The sequence below is a fragment of the Pongo abelii genome, chromosome 20 (assembly GCF_028885655.2).
Source record: "Pongo abelii isolate AG06213 chromosome 20, NHGRI_mPonAbe1-v2.0_pri, whole genome shotgun sequence".
NCBI classification, from domain to species: Eukaryota; Metazoa; Chordata; class Mammalia; order Primates; family Hominidae; genus Pongo; species Pongo abelii.
In genome coordinates this window covers 9,287,649-9,301,796 of record NC_072005.2, presented here as the reverse complement: position 1 = coordinate 9,301,796, position 14,148 = coordinate 9,287,649, and the positions used below count along the sequence as shown (strand labels likewise).

The following is a 14,148-nucleotide window of genomic DNA, read 5'->3' as shown; positions in this document are numbered from 1 at the left end:
CTAGCTCAGGGATTGTAAACGCACCAATCAGCGCCCTGTCAAAACAGACCACTGGGCTCTACCAATCAGCAGGATATGGGTGGGGCCAGATAAGAGAATAAAAACAGGCTGTCCAAGCCAGCAGTGGCAACCCACTCGGGTCCCTTTCCACGCTGTGGAAGCTTTGTTCTTTCGTTCTTTGCAATAAATCTTGCTACGGCTCACTCTTTGGGTCCACGCTGCTTTTATGAGCTGTAACACTCACCACGACGGTCTGCAGCTTCACTCCTGAAGCCAGCCAGACCACCAGACCACTGGGAGGAACGAACAACTCCAAACGCACCGCTTTAAGAGCTGTAACACTCACAATGAAGGTCTGCAGCTTCACTCTTGAGCCAGCGAGACCACGAACCCACCAGAAGGAAGAAACTCCGAACACATCCGAACATCAGAAGGAACAAACTCCAGACGCGCCACTTAAGAGCTGTAACACTCACCGCAAGGGTCTGCGGCTTCATTCTTGAAGTCAGTGAGACCAAGAACCTACCAATTCCGGACACAAGGTGGCTCCTGTGGTGGGTCCACATGCCAAACCTGCATAGCCCAGTAAGTGTTGAGGGAAATAGGGAAAAGAGATGATTGAGGGGAGAGGCATTGATTTGTTAATCATAGGGCGGGAGAAACCCTGTGATGTCCACAGAGAAGGAGCTCTTGAGGCTGATTTCTTGGAAGGGAGAATGGCTAGACTACTTGCTTAAGTAGCCATTGGATAGCGAGCTTTAACTTTGCCTGTATATTACTTGGGTGGATGACTGATGGAGGTTATAGGAAGGGCTACTGTTTGTTGGCCTGGGGCACTGTTTGATATCATAGCGCTGCCCTGGATCACTCTATGTGGTCTTACAGTGACCAATCTGCATTGTACAAATGGATGCCCCAAGGTACTGATGGAGCTGTAGGTGCCTTGCAGTGAACTCCTGGTCACTTCTAGTTGTTTTCACCTACTGCCTGACCCAAGAACTTCAGAGGCCCTCAGCCTAGATCAAGCCTCTCTGAATTCTTCTCTATGACCCTCACTTGCTTGGAAACATCTCCTGCCTCTCCAGAAAGACTTACCCTTCCCCATCTTTCTTTACCCTTATCCATGGTTCTAAGTAGACACCTTCAAGAGACAAGTGTCTGTGTTCCCTGGAATCGAAGGCCATGGTGTATAACAACTAGGGTAGGGTGGGTGAGTGAGGGAAAGTGAAGGGCTCAGGCAAGCCCAACATCCAGTCTCCTCTTGACATCGTATCCTCTGGGGAACACAAGGGAAGCATTGAAACCTGGAGGATTCTTTTACATAATTCCCTTCATTTCACTTGAAGGTCGTCTCATCTTTAAGCTGAGATTGTTAGCAAGACTTCGACCTCATTCCTTTACCTTTCCTGACCTTTGTTTTTCTTCTGCAAAAATATTCCTGAGTTGTTCCCCTCAATGCTAATGATATGAGGAATCCCCAACCCTGTTCCCTTGTCCTTAGTTTTGCCTGCCCTAAATCCATCTTTCTCTCCAGGCCCCAGGGAGAATTGCAATTCCTATCACATTACTCCTTTGATTGTGGTTCCTTCCCAGCCCCATCCTTTATGAATTATACTTTCAAAGTTCTTAGACATGTCATCCCTGCCTACCTCTCCAACATCATCCTCATCATTTCTATCTAACACCTCGTGCTTAAGTAGCAGCAAAGGGCTAAGAGAACTCTGTCCCGTGCTGCTTCTTGCTTCTAGACTTATTCCTTTGCTTATATCTCTGCCAGAAATGCCTCTGTGCAACCCTTCACCTGGGTAACTCCTTGCACAGGTATTCCTTCCTCCAGGACTCCTTCCGTGAATGCATTACTCCAGGCTGGATTGAGGGTTCCTCTCTGTACTCCACTCTGCACATCGTTTTATTTTAGCACTTAATTCACTGTGTTACAATGATCTGTTTATGAATCCATCTTCTGGAACCATAAGAAAAAAAAGACCACATCATTAATCTTTGTATCCCCAACAGCTAACACTTAGCATGGCCCAAAGAAGACCCTCTTGCAGAATGGCTCTTAGCACTTTTTCAGTGACTGACAACCTAGTTGTCAGCCTAGTTCAATTCTTCTGTACTTCGCAGCACGGCTCAACAAAAATTGTGCACCAGGCCACGCGCTGTGGCTCACGCCTGTAATCCCAGCACTTTGGGAGGCTGAGGTGGGCAGATCACCTGCGGTTGGGAGTTCAAGACCAGCCAGCCAACATGGTGAAACTAGCCAGTTTTTGTAAAAAACTAGCTAGTTTGTTTTGTATTTTTACAAAAACTAGCTGGCTGTGGTGGTGTGCACCTGTAATCCCAGCTACTCAAGAGGCTGAGGCAAGAGAATTGCTTGAACCCGGGATGCGGAGGTTACAGTGAACTGAGAGTGTGCCACTGCAGTCCACCCTGGGTGACAGGGCAAGACTCTGTCTCAAAAGAAAACAAAACAAACAAAGAAACCCAACAACAACAAAAAAATTGTGCACCAACACTAGACACTAGAAACAGATTAGGACATAGTTATTATGTGGATGGAAAAAGAGAATTGTATAAGTGTCAAATGACTATCTTTCTGGTCTCTAATTTTGAAACCCTGGTTCTAAGGTAGAAAGTTTTTAATGTGTGGTCAGTTTCTTAAGATGAATGTTATTACTGGTAATGTCATGACCTATTTGAATCAGAATTTGGCTGCCACCATAACTCCAAGTGGGGCTTAAGGCAAAGAGTAACCCTTCCTTCCTTCCTTCATCCCTCCTTCCCTCCCTCCCTTCCTCCCTCTTTCCTTCCTTGAAAACCTAAATCTACTCATCTTGCAATATTTTGCCTAGCTATTATCTCTGCTTTCATATTTTCTCACTGCTCAGACATAATTGCCTGACCTTCTTCAGTCTTAGTTGTATCTTAGACAAGGAAGATGACCCTGACCTTTTCTTAGGTTCACTGGGCTTTATGTGTGTTAAAGCAGGTGTGGACCATTTTATCTTTAAGGTCTAAAGTTGCTCTTGGTAAATTTGATGATTCTAAAGCAGAGAAAAAGGGAATGGGTGAGCCTCTGAGAGGCCAATGAACAGGGGTTAGTCAACATCATGAAATGTTGCCTATAACAGATGACAGAATGTAGGATTCCTAAGTTTTGCAATTTTAAAGCTTTTGTATCCAATTATTCACCTCAAGAAATAAAAAAGCAGAGAAATTTTGGAGACTGTTCAGCATCTATTTCATGTTTCTTCCCTTCCTTAACTGTCTAGCTGGTGTGTCAGCAACATGGACTTGGGAAATCAAACAAGAGTTTCAGAATTTTTACTCCTGGCATTTTCCCAACACCTAGAGGATCAACAGATGCTCTTTGCACTGTTTCTGTCCATGAACCTGGTCACCGTGCTGGGGAACCTGCTCATCATCCTGGCCGTCAGCTCTCACTCCCACCTCCACACCCCCATGTACTTCTTCCTCTCCAATCTGTCCTTGGCTGACATCGGTTTCACCTCCACCACAGTCCCCAAGATGCTGGTGAACATCCAGGCGCAGAGCAATGCCATCAGCTATGCAGGCTGCATCGCCCAGATGTATTTTTTCATGGTTTTTGGAGTCATGGACACATTTCTCCTCACCGTGATGGCCTACGACCGGTATGTGGCCATCTGTCACCCCCTGTACTACCATGTCATCATGAACCCCTGTCTCTGTGGCCTGCTGGTTCTTGTGTCCTGGTTCCTCAGCTTGTCATACTCCCTGATCCAGAGTCTGTTGATGCTGCGGGTGTCCTTCTGCACCAGTTGGGTCACTCAGCACTTTTACTGTGAGCTTGCTCAGGTCCTCATGCTTGCCTGCTCAGACACACATGTCAATTACATCCTGCTGTATGTGGTGACCGGCCTTCTGGGCTTTGTACCCTTCTCAGGGATCCTTTTCTCCTACACCCAAATTGTCTCCTCCATCCTGAGAATCTCATCCACAGATGGGAAACACAAAGCCTTTTCTACCTGTGGATCTCATCTGTCTGTGGTTTCTTTATTCTATGGGATAGGTCTTGGTGTGTATCTTAGTTCCAATGCATCATCCTCTTCCTGGCGGGGCATGGTGGCCTTGGTCATGTACACTGTGGTCACCCCCATGCTGAACCCCTTCATCTATTGCTTGCGGAACAGGGACATCAAGAGGACCCTAGAGACACTGCTTCGGAGAATGCTGCATGCTCAATGACGGGGACATTGGTCCTGGGCTTCTGAGTTGGCAGAGGTAGCAGCAGTGAGCTAAAGAAATTCTGGACCAGCCTGGGCAACATAGCAAGACCCTGTCTCTACAAAAAAAATATAAAAATTAGCCAGGCATGGTGGTGTGTACCTGTGGTCCCAGCTACTCAGGAGGCTGAGGTGGGAGGATCTCTTGAGTCCAGGAGGCTGAGGCTTCAGTGAGTCGAGATCATGCCACTGCACTCTAGCCTGGGCAATAGAGCCAGACTCTGTCTCAAAAACAACAGCAACTAAAGAAATTCTGCCTGTAGGCCAGGCGCAGTGGCTCACACCTGTAGGCGCAGTGGCTCACACCTGTATTCCCAGTGCTTTGGGAGGCTGAGACAGGAAGATCACTTGAGACCAGAAGTTCAAGACCAGTCTGGGCAACAAAGATAGTAAAATGTCTCAAAAAAAGAAATTCTGCCTCTTAATCTCATGGAATTTGTTTCTGTGTTTCTCTGTCTTTGGTCAACATTAATTTGTGAGTACTGTGAGTACTTTGTATGAGTCTTATACAAAGAGACTTCTCTGTTATCCTTCAGTTCTACCCTTTCATCTCCTCCTTTTACATTTTCCACGACTGCACCTCAGCTTGGTGTTTGTAGATTTGTTTCTGTTGATTCCTGAGGGTTAATACAACAAGTTCAAGTACTCAACTCAGACATTGTTGGATAAAAGTTATGAAATAGTTCATTTTGCCATTAACCATTGCTAGCTCTTATCAAGTTCATTCGACAATCTTTTTTTAAACCTTTCTCAATGACCGTTTGACAGTATTTATTGGACTTTATAGTGTGCCAGGCTGTTCTAGGTGCCTGGGATACAGAAGTGAAAATAAATTCTTGCCCCATAGAGTTAAATCTGCAATCTTAGAATGTTATCAGATCATGTTATATGTTCAAACTTAAAATAGACTGATGGATAAATAATTTATTTCCTTATTAGTGAGGTTGAACATTTCTCCATATGTTTGTTTGGTACATTTCTAAAATAAGCTTTGATAGCCTCTAAAATAAAGAAAATAGGGAGACCCTTTCTTTACAAAATAAATAAATAAATAAAATAAGCCGGGCTTGGTGGCTCACACCTGTAATCCCAGCAATTTGGGAGGTCGAGGTGAGTGGATCACCTGAGGTCAGGAGTCTCAAAAAAAAAAAAAAAAAAAAAAGCCAGCTATTGTAGTGTTCACCTATAGTCCCAGACACTTGGGAGGCTGAGGCAGGAAGATCGCTTGAGCCCAAGAGTTTGAGCCTATAGTGAGCCGTGATCACACCATTGCACTCTAGCCTCAGAGACAGAAAGAGACTCTGCTAAAAAAAAAAAAAAAGGCTGGGTGCGGTGGCTCCCACCTGTAATCCCAGCAATTTGGGAGGCCAAGGCGGGTGGATCACCTGAGGTTAGGAGTTTGAGACCAGCCTGACCAACATGGCGAAACCCCGTCTCTACTGAAAATACAAAATTAGCTGGGCGTGGTGGCCCGCACCTGTAATCTCAGCTACTCAGGAGGCTGAGGCAGGAGAATCGCTTGAACCTGGGAGGCAGAGGTTGTGGTGAGCTGAGATCGCACCACTGCATACCAGCCTGGGCTACAAGAACAAAACACCATCTCAAAAAAAAAAAAAGAAAGAAAAAGGAAAATGTATCACCAGAAACAGACAAAGCATCTGCCCAGAATTTTAGGTCTGATCGTGCTGTGTTTTGTCTAGTTGCCTAATTTTGCAGGTGAATTCACAGAGGCCCAAAACAGGAGTTTAGACAGTAACAGCACCTGGCTGAATGTAGACACATCTTCAAATATGGTGCCAGCAGTGAGCACTGGCTTATGATTCAGGAGAGTAAGAACTGAATCACAGAGTTGCCAGAATCTAGGTATGAAGTGCTGAGCAGCTTCAGATGCTGCAAATCCATTAGGACTACTGGATCTCTTCCTAAATGTTCATTTTAATATCTCCTCCACCATAAAACAAGTACCTTGGTGTAAGGTGAGATTATGGAGGGATATTCCAACAAGAAATTGGATAATATGTCTTTGGATGATGCTGTTTGCCAAGGCACTGTGGGCACGAAAGGCAAACATAAGTACATAAATAAATATTCATCTCAGTAAAGATGAATCACTGCCTACCCTAGGGTGGAAGGTGTCTGATGTAATCAACTTGCCACCATGTGGTCCTCGAGGAATATGCCTATTTAGAGGCCACATATTGACATCCAAAGATGAGCCCAGCACCTCTTCAATTTCTATGCCTTAAATCTGAAAACAGGCTTGAGTATGAAAACTGGTAGAAGTCAAGTTCAATTTGCTATTACACCATGTGGTCCTTAAGAAAGTTATGTCATTTTACAATAGAAACCACACTTAAACTATAAATATGTATTATGAGGCAAGGCACAAAAATGAAGTTTTTAAATAAAACCCAAATGTGATATTTAATGTACATTTTTCTCTTTTTTTGAGATGGAATCTTACTCTGTCGCCAGGCTGGAGTGCAGTGGCGTGATCTTGGCTCACTGCAACTTCTGCCTCCTGGGTTCAAGTTATTTTCCTGCCTCAGCCCCCCGAGTAGCTGGGACTACAGGTGCCCACCACCACGCCCAGCTAATTTTTGTATTTTTAGTAGAGACGGGGTTTCACCATGTTGGCCAGGATGGTCTCCATCTTTTGACGTCATGATCTGCCCGCCTCGGCCTCCCAAAGTGCTGGGATTACAGGCATAAGCCACCGCGCCTGGCCTAATGTACATATTTAAAGATTAAGTGTGCAGTGGTCATTAAAAAACAAGAAAACCTAGTAGAAGAATCATGATTTTCAACGGTGGCAGCTGACATCTGACTTCTGCTGATTTGATCATGATATTTTTGCATATGTAGGTCAAACAATACATTTGATGTCTGCTCACCTACAATCTGTTGCCATCATCACAAATCCCTGTGGGTCATGGACCCTATTTACCATTTTAGACTTGCTGCCTGATAGCCTACCTTGCCCCTCACTTTTAATGTTGCCATTTGAGCTTGGAACTCAAGATACAAGTAAAAAACAATATAAAACCTCAGTTTTAGGCTGGGCGCGGTGGCTCACGCCTATAATCCCAGCACTTTGGGAGGCTGAGGCAGGCAGATCACTTGAAGTCAGGAGTTCAAGACTAGGCTGGTCAATATGGTGAAACCCCATCTCTACTAAAAATACAAAAGTTAGCTGGGTGTGGTAGCTTGCACCTATAGTTCCAGCTGCTCGGGAGGCTGAGGCAGGAGAATTGCTTGAACCTGGGAGGCGGGGGTTGCAGTGAATACCTTGGTGTAAGGAGAGATTATGCAGGGATGTCCCAAGAAGAAATCGGATATGTGTCTTTGGATGATGCTGCAAATCATCATCCAATGCAGTGAGATTGCGCCACTGCACCCCAGCCTGGACAACAGAGTGAGACTTCATCTCAAAACAACAACAACAACGACAATGACAACAACAAGAACACCTCTGTTTTACTATGAGAGTTAACAGTGCTATGTTTAAATATCCAAGAGTTGGAACAACAGTTTTGAAAATTCTGATTTTCAATGGACTAAGATGGCTTTAATGTTTTCCTCAGCTTTGTAAAACGAGCTAGGTTTCTTCCTGACTACAGAGCCCTGACCTTTTTTTTAGAGCATTTACTTTAAAAAACTTGTGATTGCAAATTATCTGCTCCCTTGAAAGGGAGATAAATCATTTTTAAGTCTCATGCCTTTTTTTTTTTATGAGACTGTCTCTCACTCTGTCACCTAGGCTGGAGTGCAGTGGTGTGATCATAGCTCATTGCAGCCTCGAACTCCTAGGCTCAAGTGATCCTCTTGCCTCAGACTCCCAAGCAGCTGGGATTACAGGCATACAGGCCACCATGCCTGGCTAATTTTTTTTTTCCTGGTAGAGATGGGGTCTTGCTACATTGCCCAGGCTGGTCTTGAATTCCTTGGCTCAAATGATCATCCCACTTTGGCCTCCCAAAGTACTGGGGTTACAGGTGTGAGCCATCATGCCCTGCCACATCCCAGTTTTATAACCCAGGAATGCCTTTCTCAAGGACCTGGGTGCCATCCCTTTGAAATGTAATTATTAATAAAAACAACATCCCTATCTTTCAGCTTCTTCGGGAGGGTAGGAGCCTTCTTAGTGAACACACATGGCCAAATCACACTGGACAACCTCCTCCCTAATGACTTCCTGGACTTTTCCATTAGCTCACTCCAGCATTTGAAAATCCTCTCATTTTTGTTTCAGTGGAGTTGAGTTCAATCTCTTTTCCTTAATGCAATAGTCTTTTTTTTTTTTTGAGATGGAATATCCCTCTGTTGCTGAGCTAGAGTGCAGTGGCGCAATCTTGGCTCACTGCAACCTCTGCCTCATGGGTTCAAGTGATTCTCCTGCCTTGGCCTCCTGAGTAGCTGGGACTACAGGCATCTGCCACCATGCCCAGCTAATTTTTGTATTTTTAGTAGAGACGGGGTTTCACCATGTTGGCCAGAATGGTCTCGATCTCTTGACCTCGTGATCCATCTGCCTCGGCCTCCCAAAGTGCTGGGATTACAGGTGTGAGCCACATCGCCTGGCCTCCCTAAGGCAATAGTCTTGACCCTTATTGCAATTGTCTTGAATAAAGTCTTCCTTGCCAGCCTGACCCCATGTGATGTAATTTTCCTTTGACATGATCAATGACTTTGCACACTTAATAGCAAATTTCTATCAACTGATACATGGTTTTGGCGATGTAATTACCCAATGTCTTGCTAGTTGAAATCAATAACACGACATTCTGCAAAGGACTTTGGACTGCAAAGAGAACAAAGCTCACTGTCTTGATGACTTGCATATGTTTAATTTGGAAGAGAATAGCTGAGTCCGATTGCTACAAAGACTTTCCTTTATAGTACTCAAAACACGTGAGATCACAGAGAAGGTAACGATATTGAAAGGAATCAGGCCCGGAGCAGTGGCTCACGCCTGTAATCCCAGGACTTTGGGAGGCCGAGGTGGGCAGATCATGAGGTCAAGAGATTGAGATCATGCTGGCCAATATGTTGAAACCCTATCTCTACTAAAAATACAAAAAAATTACCCAAGTGTGGTGGCGGACACCTGTAATCCCAGCTACTTGGGGGGCTGAGGCAGGAGAATCACTTGAACTTGGGAGGTGGAGGTTGCAGTGAGCCGAGATGGCGCCGCTGCACTACAAGCCTGGTGACAAAGCAAGACTCCGTCTCAAAAGCAAAACAAAACAAACAAAACAAAACAAAACACAAAAATAAAAATAAAAAAGAAAGAGGAATCAAGACTAACTTGATAGTAGAGCCCACTACACACCTAGGTTGTACGCTATGACCTACTGCTCCTAGGCTACAAACCCACACAGCGTGTCACTGTGCTGAATACTCTAGGCAATAGGAGTGCAATGGTATTTGTTATCTAAACATAGAAAAGGTACAGTTAAAATATAGTTTGAAGGTACAGTCTAAAAGACAAAAGAAGGTCCACCTGTTTAGGGTACTTACCATGAATGGAGCTTGCAGGACTGGAAGTTGATCTGGGTGAGTCGTTGAGTAGGGGATGAATGTGAAGGCCTAGGACATTACTGTACATCATTATAAGACTTTAGAAACACTGTACACTTAGGCTACACTAAATTTATAAAAAATATTTTTCTGTTTTCAAGGGTCAATTAACCTTGCTTACTGTAACATTTTCACTTTTTAAAAAAGGCTTTTGACTGTTTTGTGATAACACTTAGCTTAAAACACAGATTGTACAGCTGTTACAAAAGTTATTTTCTTTCTTTCTATCCTATTCTATAACTTTTTTCTATTAAGATTTTTTTTTAGTTAAAATTTTTCTTCTGTTAAAAACTATGACACATAGCCAGGAGCTGTGGTTCACGCCTGTAATCCCAGTACTTTTGGAGAACGAGGAAGAGATTTACTTCTGGCCAGGAGTTTGAGACCTGCCTGGTCCACACAGTGAGACACAGTCCCTACAAAAAATAAATAAATAAATAAAAAAGCACCAAAAAATGAAGACACGAACACACGTTAGCCCAGGCATACACAGGGTCAGGATCATGAATACATCTCCCACCTCCACATCTTGTCCCACTGGAAGGTCTCAATGCCATTCATGGAGCTGTCATCTATCATAACAATGCTTTCTTCCAAAATACCTCCTAAAGGACCTGCCTGAGGCTGTTTCCAGTTAATTTTTTAAAATATAAAAATAGAAGGACGACATCAATGATAGACTGGATTAAGAAAATGTGGCACATATACACCATGAAATACTGTGCAGCCATAAAAAAGGATGAGTTCATGTCCTTTGTAGGGACATGGATGAAGCTGGAAACCATCATTCTGAGCAAACTATTGCAAGGACGGAAAACCAAACACCGCATGTTCTCACTCATAGGTGGAAATTGAACAATGAGAACACTTGGACACAAGATGGGGAACAGCACACACTGGGGCCTGTCATGGGATGGGGGAGGGGGGAGGAATAGCATTAGGAGATATACCTAAAGTAAATGATGAGTTAATGGTTGCAGCACACCAACATGGCACATGTATATATATGTAACAAACCTGCACATTGTGCACATGTACCCTAAAACTTAAAGTATAATAAAAAATTAATTAAAAAACAATAAAAAAATAGAAGGACAACACTCTAAAATAATGATTAATAGTAAATACATAAATCACTAACATGGTCATTTATGATCACTGTCAAGCATTACATACTACCTAGAATTATATGTGCTACAGATTATGTAACTGGCAGTGCAGTAGGTTCATTTACACAAGCATCATCACAAACATGTGGGGAATACATTGTGTTATTGTTATGGGATTTTTAGGGTTTCACTTTTCTGTCTGGAAAGCTCTGTGGCCAGTGGTGCCTTTGCCTGAATTCTTGTCTTGCCTCCAGGAAGAATGAGGTACGCAGGTAAGTGGAGGGTGAACAAGATGAAGAGCTTTATTGAGTGTTACAACAGCTTAGAGGAGACCCACAGTGGGTAGCCACTCTCTGTAGGCAGGTCGTCTGGTGGAGTGTTCAGCTCTCAGCTAAGACAGGGCCCTGGAGAGGGTGGCTCCTCCCTGCTAACAGGTCGTCTGGTCATCTCTCCATCCTCTGCCCTGCTCTGGCTGAGCCCAGGGCTTTTATGGACCTCAGAGGGGAGGAAGCACACACTGATCGGTCCACGGGCAGCCATGGGTGGGCCAGAGGAGGCACTACAAGTTCCCGCTCCATCTGTGAGACTGGCATCGTGGTGTCTAGCTTTCAGGCCTTCCATGGCCTGAAGGTAGGGCCTTACTGGAGACCTGTTCCCTTTTATCCAGGACTCTGCATCCCACTGCCATTTATGGCCCCAGAGCTGGTCCCAACCCCTCTCCGAGATTGGAGGAGGCACCCAGAAGGGAAAGAGGCCAGGCAGTGGGAGTAGACACCGCCAAGCGTGCAGGGATTGGAGGGTCCTTCCCAGGCCCCCAAGGGTGGAGGCTGCAGATATGCCTGGGTCCTGTGCCTGGGAGGGCAGTGGCAGCTACACCCCGGGAGCTCCTGCCATGCCAACTCGGGAGGGGTGGGGCTCCCACTTGTCCCTGGCTCCTTCCTGCTCTATGGAGTGGGAGTCCCAGGTCTGCAGCCGTGGGTCAGTCGGCTACAGCTGCACCTGGGAGAGCAGATCCTGCCTGCTCCTGCCCGCCTCCAAGAGCACAGGGAGGTTCATAACCACAGCCAGATTGGGCGGCTGTAGCCCCACCCAGGAGAGCACGAGCTCCTACCTGCTCTGTGGAGCCGGAGGCCTGGGTCTGCATCCATGGATTGGGCGGCTGCAACAGCACCTGGGGAGCTCTAGCCCCAGCTGATAAGGGGTGGGCGGGGCTCCCTCTGGCTCCATGGAGTTTGCAGCCCCAGCTGCCCCTTGTCTGCTGCAGCTGGCCTGATGGCAGCAACCACTGCTATCATTATGATGTCACAATGGCTATGACATCACTAGGCAATAGGGATTTTTCAGCTCCCTTAAAATCTTACGGAACCACCACTGTGTATGTAGTCTGGTCATTGAAACATCCTTATGCGGTGCATTACTGAAATCTTGAAACTTGAAATACCCATAATATCTTGGGCAATGTCAGGGAAATGCAGTAATGGGAAGGGCAGTTCCCAAGCTGTAAACACAAAGAAAAACAATGACGACACATTTTGGATCAGCAAGATGATCCCTTGATAACTGAGTGGGAATCGGAAGCTGCAGGGGAGATTTGTTGTTCTCAGGCATAGAGTGGCTGCGGGTTGGCCTGACGTCAATGGCAGGACTCTACAGGGGTAAGAGAATCCAGGGAGGCATCTGTGCACTGCATGGCCAGGTGGGTACTCAATGTAGAAGAAGTTCTGCCCAAGTGCCAGTTTTTCCTTCCAGACATGTTTTGGAATTTTTTGATTGTGATGATAGTGGTGTGATGAATTGGGGATCATGCTGGACATCTGCAGAGTGTTACTGTGCTTAGAGTACAAAACTCTGATAGAGGATGAAGCCTGCGGGTGGCTCCTAAGACCCTTCCAAGGGTCCCTGCCTCCTAGTTTTCATGCCCAAGTGTCATCCCCTCTCCTTGAGTGTGGGCTGGACTCCGTGAGTAGCTTCTGATAACGAGAATATGGGGATCTCTGTGTTCTGATTGAAGGTTGAAACAACAGTAGCTTTTTTTTTAACTGCTACTCTGTGGCCCTGTTGCTTGATGTTTTAAAATAAGAAAAACCTATTATTTATTTTTGCGTAATAAAAGTATTGAACAATCCATTGCTTGATATTAATGGGAGTTAACTGCTCCATCAAGAGGGCTAGAATAGACATTTCTTTAAAGAAGATAAACAAATAGACAATGAGCATACAAAATGGCCGGGTGCAGTGGCTCATGCCTATAATGCTAGCACTTTGGGAGACCAAGCCGGGTGGATTGCTTGCAACCAGGAGTTTCTGTTCTGAAAGACAAAAATATTTAGCAGATGCATGATGGTGGTGGTTACGCAACACTGTGGATGTACTTAATGCCAGCAAACTGTACACTGAAAAGTGGTTAAAATGGTATTGGTTACCATTTTGAACAGGATAAATGGTAAAATGTTACTTACCATTTTGTATAAACCTAAATTTATAATTTTTATATTAAATGTGGTATATTTTGCCATGATAAAAATATGAAAACTTAAAAAAGATGCATCCTTGAAAAAGAAAAAGAAATGAAAGAAGTGAACGATGAACACAAGCTTTCTTCTGATTAGAGGAAGAGCCCAAAAGTTCCTGGGGACGTTCATTTTTTCTGCTTTATCTTGCATTAATGAGGCAGCCCTTAGAGCCTGGGAGAACATGGACCAATTTGGCTGATGAGGAGCTCTGTGCCTTGAGCCCCCAAGGCCATAGAATTCATCCCTGACAATTCTGAGATGGTAATATATGTTAGATTTTAAAATTATTTTTAAAGCTTAATATTAAATTATTTTTAAAACTTAATATTGTCTCACGCGGTGGCTCACGCCTGTAATACCAGCACTTTGGGAGGCCAAGGCAGGCGGGTTGCCTGAGCTCAGGAGTTTGAAACCAGCCTGGGCAACGTGGTGAAACCCCATCTCTACTAAAAATACAAAAATTAGCCAGGTGTGGTGGCGTGTGCCTGTAATTCCAAGAACTTGGGAGGATGAGGCGTGAGAATCACTTGAACTCAGAAGGCAGAGGTTGCAGTGAGGTGAGATCGTGCCACTGCACTCCAGCCTGGGTGACAGAGCAAGACTCATTTCAAAAAACAAAACAAAATAAAAAACCAAAACATCCAAAGACTTAATAGTGGCTCTTACATCTGCAAATCC

The 14,148-nt window shown here is 44.8% G+C and overlaps 2 protein-coding genes across 5 annotated transcripts in view; both read left to right on the top strand.

The window, feature by feature from the left end:
* The first annotated feature begins 3,230 nt into the window (after positions 1–3,230).
* LOC100449365 (olfactory receptor 7D4-like) lies at positions 3,231–4,289 on the top strand. The gene has a single exon (XM_003779058.3). It carries the CDS (start codon positions 3,292–3,294, stop codon positions 4,228–4,230), a length of 939 nt encoding a protein of 312 aa, XP_003779106.3. The 5' UTR covers positions 3,231–3,291; the 3' UTR covers positions 4,231–4,289.
* A 7,994-nt stretch (positions 4,290–12,283) lies between these two features.
* The window catches only part of LOC100448033 (olfactory receptor 7D4), a 54,456-nt gene continuing 52,591 nt past the window's right edge, over positions 12,284–14,148 (top strand). For 3 of the 4 annotated variants that reach the window (XM_063719905.1, XM_063719907.1, XM_063719906.1), the window contains exon 1: positions 12,308–12,653. The gene's annotated coding sequence lies outside the window, so the exon portion shown is untranslated. Of the gene's footprint in view, positions 12,654–14,148 lie in introns of all 4 variants that reach the window. The other variant, XM_002828608.4, reaches the window with a different exon arrangement.

Coding starts and splice junctions, on each gene's coding strand:
- LOC100449365 (XM_003779058.3), top strand. CDS start 3,292: ATGGACTTGGGAAATCAAACAAGAGTTTCAGAATTTTTACTCCTGGCA.